Genomic DNA, 18,284 nt, shown 5'->3' on the forward strand with positions numbered 1-18,284 from the left:
GGTTTTAAAGTAAAGGGGAAAGAAACTGTTCTAGGAGCATATTTACAGCTCTAAGAGTATCTCTCTTTGCTTTCAGTATCTATAAGCACATAATATGCAAACACTATGAGTGCCCCTGACTTTCTCTAAGGGATTCAGAACTCTGTTTAAAAAATACAAATTGGTGATAGGCACACTTTTCTTCTAAATGTACTGCACAGCTGTGGAAAAAGAACCTCACAGTAGCTCTGCAGGCCTGAAGAATATACATATTCATTCTGTAGAGTTTCCCTAACTTGGTAAAGTGATCAAGCTTGATGACTCCATACTATGACACTCTTAATATGCTTTAGATAGTATCTGTTCTTTGCATCCTCTAGCTATAGATGGTGACAGTACAGGTTTTCTTCATAATAGCATGTTTCTATAAACCAATATAATTTCCTTAACCAGAGAACCACCACAGTAAAAACCACCCAAACCTGAAAAGGCACCTAAGATATATGCTTTTGGTGGGTTAAATCTGAGGTACAATAAATAAGACAAGGCTATTCCCTTGCTCACAAGTATCCCTCCAACAAGTATTTCTTGTGGGTAAACTCGGATGTTGGTATCTTAGCCCCAAAGCCAGCCATCAAGTAGCTACATCACAAATAAGAAGGAATCAGGGCCTTGGTGATGAGAATTTTGACTAATAAGAGTGGAGCCACCAATGTCAACAACTTCTAGGGTTCCACAGTGAGAAAAATGAGTATTTTGATGAAAGGGTGATAAAGCAGTGAGAGAATCACTTTTACTTCTGCCTTAAACATTTCAGGTGGCACATGCACTAAAGGAGACACACTCATGGTCCCTAATAAGAGAGTCAAAAAGGCATACAACCATGTGAAGGCCACTTCTGGAGCAGCAGTGGATTCCCTTTGGGTGAATATCCTGCCCCTGGAAATAGCCTGTAAGGCTCTCCAGCACTCCCAAGAGCCATGTGCTCAATACAACTTAAGTGACTGGACAATATGTGTCTAGTATGTGTCTTTCCCTTACCTAGACTGCTGGCAGACACACCTGATGTTTGATTCACTTGCTTCTTAGCACAACCACCTCTTTCAGGCTTGGAAATAAAATTTTGCATTCTCCCAACCACTGATAGCTTTTACCAGGCAGAATAAATGGCATCTAGCACAAGGCACAAATGTTACTTTTGGTCTGGAAGGCAGCAGAGAGTAAGAACGCTTTATAAAATATTATTGCCTAATTCCCTCTGCCATAAGTTTAGAAACTTTTGAATTATGCAAGTGATTTGCAAAATAGTGAGCAGAATGAACAGTCCTATTGTTTATTTTCTCCTTTATCCCAAATTTGCAGACTTCCACCTGCTTTCATAAGTGACTACTGCTACACCAAAGATCTTATCTAGGTGTATCTGAAGCTGGCAGGAAGACAACAGCACATGTGCAGATTCTCTGGCATGGGAAGAACTCAGCAGCCACAGCAAGAATGGCTGCCCTGGGCACCTTTCCTTGGAAACAGTGCTCTGCTTCTGAGGAGTTCACAGCTGTGGCCTCTCCGCCTTCCCTTCAGAGACCAGAGTACTCATCAATGTCTTCAGCATTCATCAATTCATCAATGTAAGAGATTCAAGTTGTCAGATCCTGTAACTGCATACTTTATGTGGTGGGAGGGAAGACTGATGTTCTCACATGTAACAGAAATGTTTTTTAAAAGTCCACTTAGCAGTGCTGCAGAGCACGAGACTTCATATTAATGACTGCTCAAAGAAGTAACACCAAATATGACACCTGACTGAAATTTGACTAGTTTGGTCATCTGGGGTGAATTGACGACTTTGCTTCTAAAGCAAATTGCAAATATTTTGAACATATTTGAGCTGTTACATCAAGCAACACTGAACTTAGGCAATCCTGATGCCAAATCTCAACTACTGAAGCAATTCAATAAGGCCTAGATCTGAGAATGGTTATGTCTTTATTTTTGAAATTGAAAGAAAAAAAAATCAGTTGAAGAAATGCAATTACCAAAATCACTTAGGAAAAAATGTTTTAGATTGTATGAATAAAATATAAGATGGCTTTAATTATAACTTGCTTAAATGTCAGTGGTGGAGTACCCTAGGGGTTGACACAAGAGCTGATAAGGTTTAACACCTCCATTACCAATCCAGATGTTTGGACAGGGTGTATTCTCAGCAACACACAGACAATCTGAAACAGCAGGAGTGGCTGATGCACCAGATAGTTGTGCTGCCATTCAGAGAGACCTGGACAGGCTGGAAAACTGTGCTTAGAGGAATCTCATTAAGCAGAAATGCATTTGGGGAGGAACAAGCCCACACACCATACACACCAGGGATTAACCACCTGGGAATCAGCTTTGCAGAAAATGACCTGAGAATCCTGATGGACAGGAAGCTGAACAGAAGCCAGCAATGTGTCCTTACAGAAGACAGCCAACACTTCTCTGCATTAGTTATGGTGCCAGCAGACTGATAGAGGTCATCCTACTCAGCACTGCTGAGGCCACACCTGGAGTGCTGGGTCCAGTTCTGGGCTCCCAGTACAATAAAGATATTGGTATATTTGGTAAAACAAATCCAGTGCAGCACCACAAAGACTGGCAAAGGACTTGCATCTGTGGAAAGGCTGAGAGAGCTGGGTCTGGAGAAGAGTCCAGGAGTATCTTATTATCATTGTTTATAAATACCTGATAATGGAGTAAAGAGAGAGGTAGGCTCTTCTCAGCAGTGTCCAGCAATAGGATGAGAGGCAATGGGCACAAACAAAAAAAACAAAACCAAAAGCAAACAAGCAAAACCAAAAGCAAACAACGAACAAGAAAAAAAAAAAAAAACAAACCAAAACAACACAAAACCCCCAATTAACAGGAAATTCCATCTGAATATGAGCAAATGGTTTTACTGTGAGGATGGTCAAACACTGGAACAGACTGCCCAGAGAAGCTGTCTCCATCCGTGGAGATACCCAGACCTTCATTGGACATGGTCTTAGGCAGCCTGCTTTATCAAAGGGACTTAAGACTGTTTCATCTCCAGAGGTCTTTTCCAATCTAAATGACACTGTGGTTCTGTGAAATAAAAAGTAAAATCATCCTACCTGCATAGCTCTGTATTCCATTCTCCAACTTACTAGATGGAAAAGCACTTATTTTGGTTAAAGAAACTATTTTATCAGACTATCTATATCAAGCATGTTGGATTTCTGTTAGCATTGTGATAAATGACTCATTTGGTTTGTTCAGGAAGAATTCCACTTCATCCTGGCAAGGACTCTGGACCTAATTTAGAATACCTAATACTGCAATCTTAAGCACCACCAACTGCATCAAAAATGTATTAGATAACAGAGTCTCCTTAGCTCCTCACAGTGCATACACCATAGTGATCTGAATAGTTGTATTAAAAAAGAAGGTGGTTGGTAACATTGTGATCTTTTCCATTACCTCACACTTGTACGCAAATCTTTGTATTACCATTGTAACTCTGTGTATAAAATAAACTGCCTCTGCAGCTTGGCTTCCAATCTGGGCTCCATACTGACACTCACAGGCCACATAAATATTTGTTATGCAGCCAGTCTCACTACAAGCCGAGTGCAGGCATGTCTTTATAAGACTGGGCTTGCATCCTTATAAATTCAATATATTTCTGTTTGAATTTCACTGTATCTTGCCTATTGTCACTGTGCAAATGGATACTTCCTGAAAAATAGGCTAATGCATCCATGACATGATCAAGGAAGAGAGAAGTTCAGAAAAGTTAAAAATATTATAAGGAAAATACTGGCTTCATTTGCCTAAAAAAACCCCCACAAACCCAACAAAAAACCTCAAAGTACCAACCCCCCAAAGAACCAATGTACACCCCCAACAAAAACCCCACAACAGAAGATGTTATTACTTACCTGTATTCTTGATGCTGAGTTTATTTATATCCACTACTCTATCTCCTCTAAGACACTCAGCCAACATTGTAAAAAGCATCAAAAGAATATTATGGTCACATCAAAGGAAAAAACTAGCTTATGCCAAATGTTTATGCCCACATCAAGTGCAAGACATTACAGGAATGCTCATGTTACTGTACTGGATTCTTAATCTTAGAGTAAGCATTACATTACAATCTTCCAAGAACAGGCTGGCCATAGTCTATAGCTCCTGGTTATTTACCAGAGAAACTCCACTGTACATGTTAAGAAAACATTAAAATGCATTTTTCAAGTAAATTCAGGTCACTTTGCAATGCAGTAGCTACAAAACATTTATTTTTTAAATAAAAACATTTAAATCATCAGGTTTTGTAAAACAGTATATCAAGTTTTTATCTCAATCTTTGTAGTGTAAGCACCTTCAGTTTTATGCTAAAACAATCAACATAAATTATTATTTGGTCAGGCTATCAACCTACATTGAAATAAATATCCTTTTAACCAAGACAGGTCACTTAATGCATACCAGATTTCTGTACCTTTACAGAAAATTTCTCTGGTGATACATGAATTACAGACTGAAACCATGACTGAAAGAATTGTTTTTTCTTTTTAATTACAGTGAAGACTGGCCTATAATTTTAAACTATAAAGACAATTATAAAGCACTACAGACTATAGCTTAAAAAAGCTGCATCACATCAGAGAAACATTTAAGATGGCTTGCCTAAACTGTCTCAGAATAAGAGCTGGAATACAAACTCCTAAATTACTTAGAATGCACTTAGAATGTCCGTATCATATATCCCAATCTTATGGGAAATTGTTCATTGAACAGGAATAGAAATCTGTTTAATTACAAGAGAGATAAGTCACTAATAAATGAAAACAATATAGCTCAAAGAGCTTTTTATGCTGATACTATTGATTACAAAACACAGGGTGCAAAATTCAACACTTGAAATTATATAAACCTTAAAAATACAGAAGTTTACAAGTCAAAATACTTCAGCACCTGAGATTTTCCTGTAGAAAGCCAAATAGAGATACTTTCTTCAGAAACATATAATACAATCAGCTCCTTTTCTCTCAGTATTACACACAGGAATAATTGATCAAGAAAGAGTTGAAATATACATAATGCTCAAAAATTCTAGTTAAGCCTTGAAGGTAAATGTGCTGTTAATCTATAATTAATATTTGATTAATGACTTTATTTAAAAAAAACCATTTTGTATTAAAACTGGAACAGACAATCTATTAAAGTGTTCTGATGAAATTAAAGTTGAAACAGAAGACAAAGAACAGTATGTGACTTGAATCATGTTGACAGAAACCTAGGAATACAGCGACAGAAACAGGTTTGAAGAAAATGCAGTAACAATCTGCTATGCAAGCATTTAGATTTACAGACAACTAGTGGTTCTGTCTTTACTTTTGGTAAACTAATACTTTAAGGAAATTATTTTCTATTTTCACTTTGGGAGGTGGGAAGTTACATTTTCTGGGTTCTGCTCTGTGTCATAAAGGCTTCATGATTTTGTTTGCATAATTGTATGTCATCTTCAAGGTGGACACTGTAGTGCATACAGTCTTAGAACAGAAACTTTCTTTTTTAATCCCTTGGATTTGAAGCTTTAAGCAACTGTGTATTCTGTCTGAACTCCCAGACCCCAAAGTAAAGGAGAAGAAAAGATTTAAACACAAGTCTTAACAAAACAGCATTCGGATGGGAACACAGTATTTTTTGTCTAACATTATCTAATTTTATTTATGAAAGCTATTTAAATGTCAAATGAGCTGCAAAATTAAGACTTCAAATACTGGAAAATGGGGGATGTTCCTTTAATTCTAAATAATGCTTTCATCAGGCAAAGTATACTGTACATTTGGTTTTATTTAATAATTCACTTAGTGATACTGTAAAAAATTAAACTACCAGTGTTATCAAAGCTAAATTCCTCCCCCCACAATTAACTACTTGGAATTTTCTGGAAACTTTCTATCACAGAAAACCAGTCAAGCACATCTGTTTCTGTCCTTTGATTCCTAAATATGAGTAAGCAGGCACTCAGTAGTACCTTAGGAAGAAAAGCTACAGAGATTATACTGAAAAAATTCATATTAAATTATAGCAGTTTTAAAATTAAGTGCAATAAAATGCACCATTGGCTCACTTAAAACCAATTATCCTTAAAACCCACAAACTTTCTTCAATACAAGGTGCAGCAGAGTTTAAAAAACAAGAAGGGGGACAAACCCCTCCAACACAAACAAAAAATTCAAACTCAAGAATTGCTTTCAGTGCAAACACTGTAGTCTTCAAAAGGTTAAGAGTACAAATATTTACGTTCCAGTGTATCCTTACCTACAAGGAATGTTGTTTCACATTACAAAGTATGTCAAATACCTTTACTCCAATCGCAATACTGAAGTTTAACCTCTCAAATCGATATGGTGGCTGAAACTGAAATGTTTATACAAAGAGTGTAACTTTCTGGAGAAACTAAGAAAGCTCTCACAATAAGCAAGGGCAAAACCTGCAAATTCAGCTCGTGGTTCTTAACCAATTTCAGTATCAAATGCCTGCAAGCAACCACTTCCTTAATGAGGAGTGAACAGAGCCTCCTGTACCTGCACCTTAAACCCATTGTCCTTCTTCCTGACCCTACAAGCCACAGAGGCAAGCTGCAGACCACCACTTCTTAGGTGAAACTCTTCTTGACAAAATACAACCTTGCTCTATATATCATTCATTTTTTAATGTGTGAAAGTTAAATTTCTAGCAAAACCTCTCAAACCTAAAGAAAACTTCTGTGACATGGCAGAGGGAGATGGGCATTTTATTTTAATCATTCAAAATATATTTATGAAGTTCACCTAGAATATGATTTTGCAGCATTGTGCTTTTAGAATTACTAGCCGAGATTCCAAGGAACATTTGTAAAAGGCACCTACTACACTTAATTAGCTGCCCATTTTAATAATTTTGGTACTATTTGTCACAATACACCAGAAAACAGCAGCACAAAGTGTTAGACAAGAATTTTATATTTGTTCCCATTTAAAAGCAAACATTTTTAAAATGAAAGGCACTCAGGACAGAAACTCTCTCTCCAGTTCATATATAGATGGCCGACAAGTTTTGCTCTTCATTCTGCATAAAGGCACAGTACAGTCCCTGTTTTGACCTTCCACATCAATGTCAAGTAATGAGGGCATGTGGCAGTTAGTTCTTTCCTCAGTATCTGGCAAGAGGTTAACATCTGGATGTACATTGCCCTCTGAACATTCAGAGTCTTTAGAGTTTGGTTTAATAATACGTGGAATGATCTGCCATGGATCGATTTTACTTCTTAGAGAAGAAGGTCTAGGCCTTGAGATAGTATTGACAGCGCTTTGCTTTTCATTTGAAACACCACTGTGATTGCTTCTTTGTTGAAAAGATGGGGAGGGCAGAGTTCCAGGAACTGACAGGTCCGGGAGTCTGGAGACATCATTGGTTGAAGCAACTCCATTAGCTAGGGGAAAGAAAGCCCAAACAAAAAAAGATGCAGATTTAAACTATGTGACTTATTGAATTCTTTGCCATTTGTAAAACTGTTGCCATAAACACTTGTGGCTTTTCTTCCACCAGAAAAATGAAGAGGTTTGTACATTGTGGGGAATCTCCTAAGACAAGACCAGTGATGCTCAAGTAATGTGTTTGCATCTAGACTCACTGCAGCTGGCAGTCACAATTTACCTTTTACTGCAACAAAAGAGATGTAGACAAAAAGCACTAACCCCCCAGTAACTGGATGAATATTCATACTGGAATAAAGACCCATGAAGTCCCCATAAACTTCTCCAGTTATTCTGAAAAATCACACGTGCATAAAGTATCATGAAGAACATCACATTTAAGCCACCCCAGAATATCAGTATTAAAATTTAGAACTTCTTTTCAAAAACTCATTGATCATGAGTTTATCCATTTAAATGTAAACCAGATTTAGAGACATTATTTTGCGCTTAAATTTTTACCATCAGCTTAACTTAAAGGTTCTTGGAAGTTCTTAATTGCCTACCTGTGGTCTGAAAATGGCTCCCATCTGATAAGGTTCGTCTGTGACCCAACATACATAACTTTGTGGAGGAATCTTTTGGCACATTTTGAGACTCTTGTTTCAGACCAAGACTAAAAGGCTGATTTTTCAATTGTATCGAAAGTGTGTTAGAAGCCAGCTGTATCCTTTGTTCTCTCTTACTTTCAGATATTTGAGATGAAAAGTTGTCCGTGGAACTACACTGACCACAATCACCGAGCACAGTGCTTACAAAAGCATCTTCACTATCAGGTTGAAGCAGGCATTTTGTGGAAATGGAGGGCATAGAGAGAAGATTCACAGTATCTGAGGCTGGATTTAGGGATGGATTACTTGTTTCCTCTTTCTTGTACTGCAGTCGTGTAGGGCTGGCACTCCTGCGGAATTTTGAAGCACGCTGAAATATTCCATCACGCTTCTTCCTCTCATCTTTAGGCAAGAGTTCATCTGGACCCTGCGATTTGTTCAGCTCTCTGATATCTAAGCCCAGGGCAACGGATGCAAGGAGGACAGCACACCCATATAGCACTGAATCAGTCTTCTTTTTGTGCAGGGTCCTGCTCAGACTGTTTGTAGGTGTCATTTGAGGAGTACTGTTTGTAGAACTAGCTGAGGTTCCTTCTTCAAAGCTCTCGTGTTCTACTGTGTTCTCTCCCTGATCATCTTTCCAAAGAGGTAGATTAATATAGGCCTGATTGGGCAACTTAATTGGCTTTGGTCTTTTACTATCCAAACCTTCAGGGATAAGTTTCTTATCAGTACAGGCACCTGTAAAACATCACAGTATTCTTTAAGATTGCAATTCAACTGTTTAGCTATTGTATGTCTGCATACGTATATCATTATTTCCTGTAAAATGCACAAGTATTAACCTTGAAGGATACTGTACAATCCATTTATATGCTGTCAGAAGCTCAGACTCACATTGTGAGTTTCAGAAACGCATCCTACGCCTAAACCTCTTACTGTTTGCAACACTTTGATAATGCTTTTTAAATAACACAGAAAATATTTTAGTGAATGGATTACAGAGAAGTAATTTATTATAGACAAACTGGCTGATAAGATCTAGAATATATTCTTTACAATACTTTCAACTCAACTGAGATCAAAAATCCAGTCAGCCATTAGAAATTTTTGCAATGAATTCATTAGGTCATGGTGGTCTGGAGTAAAAAGTAAATTTGACATCTTACACCTAATGACAAACTAAAAGGAGGCATTATTTGATTTGCATGTGTTATTCTACTATAAACTACTGAATGCTAGAGAATAAACACAGGAGCATTTGAAATTCAAGTATGGTAACTTTGTGTGCAGGGTTATAGTAGTAAGCTAATAAATCTATAAAATTGCTATTTCTGAAGCCTTGATTTATATCCCTACCACCATGGAGATTAAAATGCCTTTTTCCAGCAGTGTCCAAGCAGCTTATTATTTCCTCTTCCAGATGGCATGAATCTAGCTGCTGGTATGGACACCAAGTTTTATCACAGACTTTTCCTGACACTGGTAACTTAATTTTCTCAGACAAGAGAATCCACAGTATAGAAAAATGGTGTGCAAACTTTAAAATTATTAGAAATATTTTATCGTTACGGCCCATTATAGCAATGGTCATAAAAAGCAACATGCAGCTATTATGCTCCTGATCCTAAAGGGATCAAGTATGTTTTTCCTTGTGATTTTACCTGTAACTAGCATCATGTTGCCTAAAACACTAAGATTTGAAATCTACATTTCTGTCTTGAAAATTTAGATAACAGGTGTCATTCAAAAAAACAGGGAACTAATATGTGGGAATATATCAGGGCTTACAGGATTTTAAAAAAACTATGCATTTTTGCAACAACATCGGCAATGATTATTTAAATGTCAAGACAATTACTGATTTAGGTTCTTTTTAAAAGAAACAAACAAGTGGTGACTGCAGACCTCATATACAGAGTAGCCTGCAACTCAAAAACATGGAAAAAATCTCCATATTGTTCTGTTCACAGACTGTGTATTTCTTAGTTGCTAATGATGTAAATACAGGGTTTTTTTGCAGAGGAAAATGGTTGGCAGCATGATTTTTCCTGTAACATTCTGCGTAATCCTTTAAGGAATTCAAGCAATACCATTTATAACATTGAATGTGATCTTAATACTATTATATGGCTACTTTCAGTTTTTCAAAAACAGCTCTTACCTTGGTCCACAAATAGTGAAGCTAAGGGCACACCCTTCTGATTTTTCATTAAAACAGTTGACCAAGGGTTGCTGCCATCTGAAAGGGGTCTTACTCTGCAATAACAATAGTTACTTTGAGATTACAGATACCATGCTCGCATAAACTTTGGGAGAAAACTACTTTCTTTTCAAACTATAAACCTGCAGTACATAACTGGAAAACCTTTCCAAAGGTAAAAAGAAGATGGAGTAACACTGAATTATATGATTATAAATGTAAACATGCCTTAATGTCAGGCATTTTTTTTTATGATAAAAATTTCATGTCTAAAAAGAAAGCAAATGAAAAATGTGCCTTCACTACCTATTGAACAACCCAGGTTTGTGAAAAGCTGTGTGAAACAACAGTTCCATTGTCTCAAAGAAATTATGTGAATATTGGAAGTTTATTAAACATAGTGACTTTTAAACAAACAAAAATAATATAAAGCTAGTTCCAACTGATCGTCTAGAACCAACTCCTGACACAGGTAACTGAGTGGATATCCCTACCAAGAAAAATAAAGAAAGGCACTATAAATAATTGTATATACTAGAGAAATAAAGAAAAGTATTCTTACTATGTCTTGTTTTGAACCACTGGAAAACATAATCTGTAAGTAAAGCTGTCCAGCTGATTTTCATAAGCTTTTCACCCTCTGTTTGTCTGCATAAAGGATGCTGCTGGTGTGAACTGTGCCTCACATATGCCAAATCAGTCAGTCTTACTTAATCATGCTGAGAGTACCCAGTGGGGGCCATGCTTGCAATTCCTCAAAATAATGTGTGGAAGGGCAAAAAAGATGGGCCATGAATGTCTGGTATGCACTGGTAGCTCAGCATCCCAGTATGGTCCAAATCTCAAAAAGACGGAGATAAAGGGTAATAGATAAGAATAAATAAAACTTTAACATAAGTAGGTGTTTTTTCCTGAAGATTACGTGGGGGAGCTACTCGCGAGTAATGTAATTTCTAAATTAATTAAAAGGCAGGAATTCTTGCTGTAACCAGACACAGCAGAACGTTTTTCACTCACTACCTATGCCATCAAGAATGCTTTAGTATGATCAAAAAAACAAAATGTAGTAGACATACTTGTCCTTACAATCTGCACGATCCTTTGTTTGAACTGAACTTGGTCCCCATGTACAACCTTTCTTTTTAAAATTTCTCTTCACATCTTCAAACTCTTCTTGGTGATATGTTGTGCTCCTTCCCCAGGTTCTGTTGCTTTCATCTGAAGTTACTGGAGATTGGATTTAAAAACATAAAACCCACACACATAAATACTATTTCTAAACCCAAAATATTTTGACAGAACAGAGTATCTTCTGCACTGAAAAACTATTTTGACACCATTGACACACAGGAGTGGAAAAAAAATTGACATTTTTTTTTCTTTTACTAAAAGCACCACGCAAACTTCACTGATCCAAAAAGATGAGCAAGAAAGAAAAATAAATTATGAGCTGATGAGAGACCCAGATCAAAGATAAAGCAGCAAAGCAATCACATTTTCCATGCTTCCCTTAACTGAGAACCTTATATTTAGGTAATTCAGACAAGTGAATTAGACTGAGCACTTAAGTTCAATGAATAAAATATATTCTGTGGACAACTGGTATCAAAAGAAACAAATGTTCCAGTTGTGACTATGATTAACATTTCCTTTCTCACTACACCAAAGCAAATTATACTTTGAAGTGTCTAGCCTCCATTAAATGCTTAGTCTGTCACTGTCTCAGCTGATAAATTAAACAGAACCAGCACCTTGTAAACATAACAAAATCTTGCCTTTTTTCATAACCCCACGGGGAAGTTCATATTCACTTGTGATATCTACAACTTGCTGGTACACATATATACTGTTTCTTCGGCCATTAGCTGTGTGTGTATCTGTTTTTGGAATCACTGAAGAAAAATTAAGAGAACGTAGTAGAGATCTTAGTACAATTGATTTCAGAAACAGAACTGTTTCCCTCATATTTTTAGCTTTGGGTCATAAAGCCTGGATCTATAGAGTCATTAAGCATCTTCTAATGATGGGTTTTCATGGTAGGGTTTAAAGGATCCTCTTTCTAGGACCCGACCTGGGAGGGTAGATTTCACATGCCACTGACTAACTGAAGCATTAGCTTGGAATCATGATGGCATGCTAACAGATATGATGGAGACACCTAGGAGAAAAACAATGTAGCCAGTTGCAACAGCATGATAAATGAGGGGGTATTTACATGCCCATGGTTCTGCTTGGTTCTGCTGTTCCTTCACTGTACAGATTCTGCTCTTTCCTCACCACACACCTCGCCAGCAAAGCTCATCCTGTAGAATGGCACTACACTTGCTTACCTTACACTCTCATTTTCAACCACATTTCTATGGAATATGTACCTTAGTGATTTTCCGTCTCCCTCCAAGACTCCTTTCAAAATCAGCAGAATTTCTTTTAATAAGAAATTTACTAGATTTTTATTTTAATTTAACATTCAGATTTGAAAGCTGGACTTGCTCAAGACAAAGTGAAGCAGTCAAGTAACCAGTTGTTACATATACCTGTTCAAATCACCTGTATTTGAGCAAGTCGTCTTGAAACAAAGACACTTTGAAGTTAAATCAAGATAAAACATGATTGTGGGAAAGGAAATTTATTTTGCACAGGTGCAGATGGGTGTGGAAGCTAAATTATTTCAGCTAGATACTCCTGTGATATCTGATAAGCTTTTAGGTAAAAACCTAAGGATCCAAACCCAGAAGCAGATATGTACTTCTTTTAAACGAAAGCCTTTATGTTGTCCTGCATGTTCAAGTGCTATGAATACAAATTCCTGCTCAAATAAAGAAAAAATCCTCAGCGGTACTTAGCGCACATGCAAGGAGTGGCACCACAGTAGCTTACACAAGGCTGTGCAATTAAAAAAAAAAACTACAGAAAACTCAAGTTTTCAGAACCATGCCAATACCTGACATTTGCTTCATTTCCAAGCATTTCCTCACAAAGCAAGAGGAATCAAAGATAAAATGAGATAGGCTTTTCTTAGTAAGATGTCGTAATTAGGTATAAACTTTCTTTACCATTCTGCAAAAACCAAAGCCAACCAACCAACCACTCAGAAAAAATCCACCACATTTTGAAGACAGGAAACTATTAACAACACAAATACTCTGTCAGCTAACATCTGAAAAAGACTCCAGTTGATTTTCCTTCCATCTCAAATTTTCATTATAAAAAGAAAGATAGGGGTTGTCCACCTCTATCCTTTATCCACAACATTGCTGACTGTATCCACTGCAGCTCAAATACTGAAGTGCCAGAGAAGACATCACTGCTCCCCTTTAGACATTAACAATGAAAAGGATTTCATAAGGCAGAGGTGTTACAAAGGAGATGAGAGATCTGATTTCTATCCAAACTTAAAACAAAGTGTCAGGCTGGTCTAAAATTCAATCAATCTTTACAGACTAGCTACAGAACAGTATGAAAAAAATCCTCATTCATTCTGATTTCCCCTTCTCCTCATTTATAGCTGGCAAAGTCAGATTCTGAAGTCATCTCCCTCACAGGTGACTGTGCTTGCAAAAGAAGACAGCCAACATCCATAAGCAATCAGCTGGAACAGGTTCCACTGATTTCATAGAGAGAGAAGCTTAAGGCATTCCTCTCTGAATATGGATAATTAGACAATCTACTTTGCACAATAGATCAGACAAATGCAAGCAGTGAATCCTGAAAGAACTGTTTCATCTGTGTATATATCATTCCCAAATATGCTTCTCTGTAATAACATGATTGTATTCCTGGTACCTCCACTACGTGAGCATGAACATACCTTCCTTTCTGTCATCAGTATACATAATAAATGTAGACCTACAAATGTACCGACAAATTTTTTTTGTCTCTTTTTCCTATCTTCAAAAAACCTAAAGCAAGATTTCTTCTGGATTTATACCTATTTAAAGCTTGATTTTCTTTTGACATAAGAAAGTTGGGTTATTGACTCATTCTTTTATCTTCCCATCTTACAAGACTCCCTTACTCTCTGAATCTTTCTTTTCCTTTATCAACTCCAATACCTAATAAAAACTTGTTTTCTATCTTACTTGGGTTCTAAATGTGATGCTTTGCCTTTTGTCATAATTTTTGATTTGTCATTGTTTTATCCCAGTTTACAAATTGGTTCCCAAAGTAATTAAGTAAAGATACAATTTAAAGCATTCACAATCATTTTGAATTACTGAAAATTATTTAGCGTTTTAGCAAGATTATCTCTCCTTTCAAAGAAGCTGCAACTAACTGTTAGAACCAATCAAGGGATGTGGAAATCAGGCAGAAATCTGCCAGGAATCTGATACTACTACCAACACTTCAGTATGTATACGGAACACTCTCTATTGATCAAATGAGTGGAGACTTACATTGTATAGCTCGAAGTCGAGGAATTATTGTGGGGCTACTTGATGGACTAGAGCTGTTACTGTTTAAACTCCTCCTCTTATCCAGATTGGGGGATGCCTGCACTGTTATTTTGTGCTGGAAATCTGTAAGAGAGCAAAACAAATCAGTTTTAATGTTCTGAATAAAAAACTTCTCAGAAGAACATGCTACTATACTTCTCAAAGTTACATAATGAATTAGACTTCATTATATGTAATTTTTTTTATACAGGTAAGAGATAGACATATTAAAAACACTGGAAAACTTTATGCTGCTACATTGTTACAAAAATATTGTTACATTGCCAAATGTAACAATTTAGATTTTGAGTCAAAAACGCAGAACTTCACACCTTCATGTCACAGTCTTGCAAGAGCATGAACACCACCAAGTAGGTCCAAGTGGACCTGATCTGAGACACACCCACACCATAAAGCTGTGATTCTTTTTGCTTGTCACAGGAGGGGCAAAAAAGACCCCTCAGCATTTAATCTCAAATTAATCAATACTCATTTCAATGAGATTTGCCTTATTTTTTTTTAGCATGTAAATCATATACACCATACAAAAGCAGTAACAAAAAGTCACATTTATTCATGTCATAAAATCATGACAATAAACTAAAGAAATATAAATATTTATAGCAAAGTAGTAAAAACAGAACAACAAATATTGAGGAGGAAAAAATTTATGAAATTAACTGTAATATGCCACTCTAATACCCATCATCATTGCAATTATATTGTACACTATTCTTAGAATAGAGTTGTCTCAAGGACAAGTTCATCTGGATGTTCTTGGTAACAAGGAGCTAACTGCTATTCTGAATGAAAATAATTATTTTATCACTGTTTCAATTTCAATACAAGCAGAACTGGAAACAAAGGACCAAATATTCAATTGAGGCTGTAGGGTGACTTATCTTATTTGCTCTTATTTTTAAAGTAAGGAAAAATATTTCACTAGTGCTGAAATAGTACTCTAAATATTACTGCCCTATTGGTGTCTTTCCAGCTACCAGATAGCTCCAATTTGGTCAGACTTGTGTTAACACAGCATCAGGTTCTTAATGCATTTGTAATAAACTGTCAGACTTGACCTGGAAGCCACTGAAAGGAAGCCTACCAACCCCAGGATGCTGGTAATGAATTTGAAATAATAATGAAGGCTTTCCAACCATCGGTGAAACCACGAGTTTGTGTAGTGCTATCTGGTGGCAACATTAAAAAGGCACCTCTAAACCAGCCCCTCAGAACTGGAAGACCCTCACTGTCTACAAACATGCCTCCTTTGCAAAAGGGACATTTTAATGCTTTCATAGGTGGAACAAAATGCTGCAACATTCAAATTATACCACATTTGTATTCTGAAATCATCTGCTGCTGCTATTAATATGTTTTCTTGCAAAAAAATAAGGCACTGAAGATTGTAACTGCTGTGTTGTGCTTACAACTGCAATAAGCGTGCAGTTTGGACCTACTGCACCGGTACATCCCCAGCCCTCTCAAAGCACAGTTTTTCTGCTCAGTATTTGCAGCTTTAAGGCAAGCAGCACTAATACTTGATCATGTTAGAAAGTTCTGGCATGTAGTAAAAAGTACCTTTCTGTCTGTACAGAAACAGTGATAACAAAAATCTGAACTTTGAATGAGCATTAAATCAGGTGGCTCTCATGCTAGTGACCTTTCCCTCCAAATGGGATGGACTTCTAGCTGAATCACTCATTCAAATAAAATGAGGACTACTTCATGAGATTATGGGATGTGAAAGCTTTTCCTTACAGGAAGGGAGCCATACAATTTTTACCATACCCTTCTGTGCATTACAGTGGAAGAACCTGAAACAAAATGAAATAGTAGCTAACACTGAAGACACGAACCATGGAAGTGAAGAAGCTGGCATATTTAATTGTTACAAATAAAGTGAACTTTAAAAAAATTGCAAACCTGAAGGCAAACTAATTCTGTGTCCATCTTTGAGCTTTAACCGGCTTCTTTTAAACTTCCCCTTCCTCTTCTTTACATTGGGTTTCTCTTGGTTTAACTGGAATATCATGATATTCAGCTCGCGCTCCAGTACATCGATCTCGCGTTCCGCTAACTGCTGCTCACGGCGCTTCAGTAACTCTTCTTGAGATTTTTGCTGAAGAGCTGCTCTTGTCAACTCCTCTTCTCGGGATCGAAGCTCCTGTAAGACAAGATTCACAAAAAAAATTTTAGTAATAATGTGAAGGCAGTATTAAAGACATATGAAGTGCACAGTAGGTTGTATTCCCTGATTTATTTTTATGATGCACTATATACATGCAACATGCCCAATCTTCTGCCAGTCCTCCATTCTGAAAAAACCAAGATTCTGTATTCAGAATCAAGCATTACACAAACTTCCTTTAAACTAATTAACTTGAGTCACTCCACTTAAAGCAGGTAAGCAGTAGCAATGGGGACAACACATGCAATCAAAGATTATAAGCTAACAGCCCAGCAGAAAATGCGCTTCAAGTATTTCACATGATGAGAAGCCCTTGCACAGCATGAGGGCTGCTATTGGACAGCTCCTACACTTTAACATAAGGCCAATGACCTGACGAATACACAAATTATTGCCTTTATCTTAAATTCTCTAACCTTTCCTGTTTTTCAGCCACGTATTAAGTAGCACTTTTCTATCTAGAAAAGCAATCAGTATTACACGGGAATTAGTGCAATAGGATAAACTAAGTCATAAGACAGCTGTTTCTTAATTAAATCTAGCACATATCTGTAACATCAAACAGCTACTAACCACTGAACTACAGCACACAGACTCCCCAGCCACCACTCTCAGAAGAGTTGCTCTTCTTTTATTATTTTTTAATTTTGCAAAAGGAAAAGCTTTAATAAAGAAGCTAGATAATTTTTCAGGGTAAATGAATACCCAAGGCTAAATAGCTGTAAACCTAGCATCTTAAAATTATCTTTATCTTCAGTTTTCAAAATCTGTAAAAATACATCTGAAATTTAAGACCTCCCTAATTTTAGACTTTCCTTCATAGTATGGGGCATATTACACAGGAAACAGACTTAGAACACTTATAGTCTATATTGCTAATAATACTGTACTGAAAGCATAGGAAAAGGAGAACTAGATGTGACTCATACTAGATATGTTTCTCATGACTTTGTTTTTTCCACATGATTGTGTAAATTCCACTTATTTCAACTCAGAAAACTATCATTTGAAACAAAGCTATGCTAAAAGTTCAGGATATTTAAGAAATTTATTTCTATTTAAAATTAATTCATTTTTACACTATACAATTTTATAATTGGGGTGTTGCTTAGTTTTGTTTGTTTGTCTTTGTTTTATTTTAATTTCAGAACTAATTCTGCTCATTGGTATCCAGCAATGTTGTATGCCAGAAGAATTCTTTATTTCATATCATTAAAGCAAAAAATTACTTTCTGAACTGTATTATTTCAGTGTTTTCAAATGAGGGCATGTTCAAATGTTCTTGCCAAAAAGACTATGGATGTCAAAAGACAGACTGGCACTGAAGCAAACTGGTTCAGTGAGAATTGTCTGTTCTTCACAAATATACTTTCTGGGTTTTTTTATGCAGCACACATACACTGC

At 36.6% G+C, this 18,284-nt stretch overlaps 1 protein-coding gene across 1 annotated transcript in view; it reads right to left on the reverse strand.

Annotated features, from left to right (window-relative positions):
- Positions 1-4,271: 4,271 nt before the first annotated feature.
- Positions 4,272-18,284, reverse strand: part of MAP3K21 (mitogen-activated protein kinase kinase kinase 21) — a 41,226-nt gene continuing 27,213 nt past the window's right edge. The window contains exons 5-10 of the mRNA XM_041485504.1: positions 16,616-16,856; positions 14,651-14,773; positions 11,333-11,483; positions 10,218-10,312; positions 8,009-8,794; positions 4,272-7,459 (exon numbers count right to left, since the gene is read on the reverse strand). Coding sequence (XP_041341438.1) covers positions 7,035-7,459; positions 8,009-8,794; positions 10,218-10,312; positions 11,333-11,483; positions 14,651-14,773; positions 16,616-16,856 — 1,821 coding nt within the window. The 3' untranslated portion in view covers positions 4,272-7,034. The remainder of the gene's footprint in view (positions 7,460-8,008; positions 8,795-10,217; positions 10,313-11,332; positions 11,484-14,650; positions 14,774-16,615; positions 16,857-18,284) is intronic.

Source organism: Pyrgilauda ruficollis, unplaced genomic scaffold (assembly GCF_017590135.1).
Source record: "Pyrgilauda ruficollis isolate IOZ18807 unplaced genomic scaffold, ASM1759013v1 scaffold70, whole genome shotgun sequence".
Taxonomy (NCBI): Eukaryota; Metazoa; Chordata; class Aves; order Passeriformes; family Passeridae; genus Pyrgilauda; species Pyrgilauda ruficollis.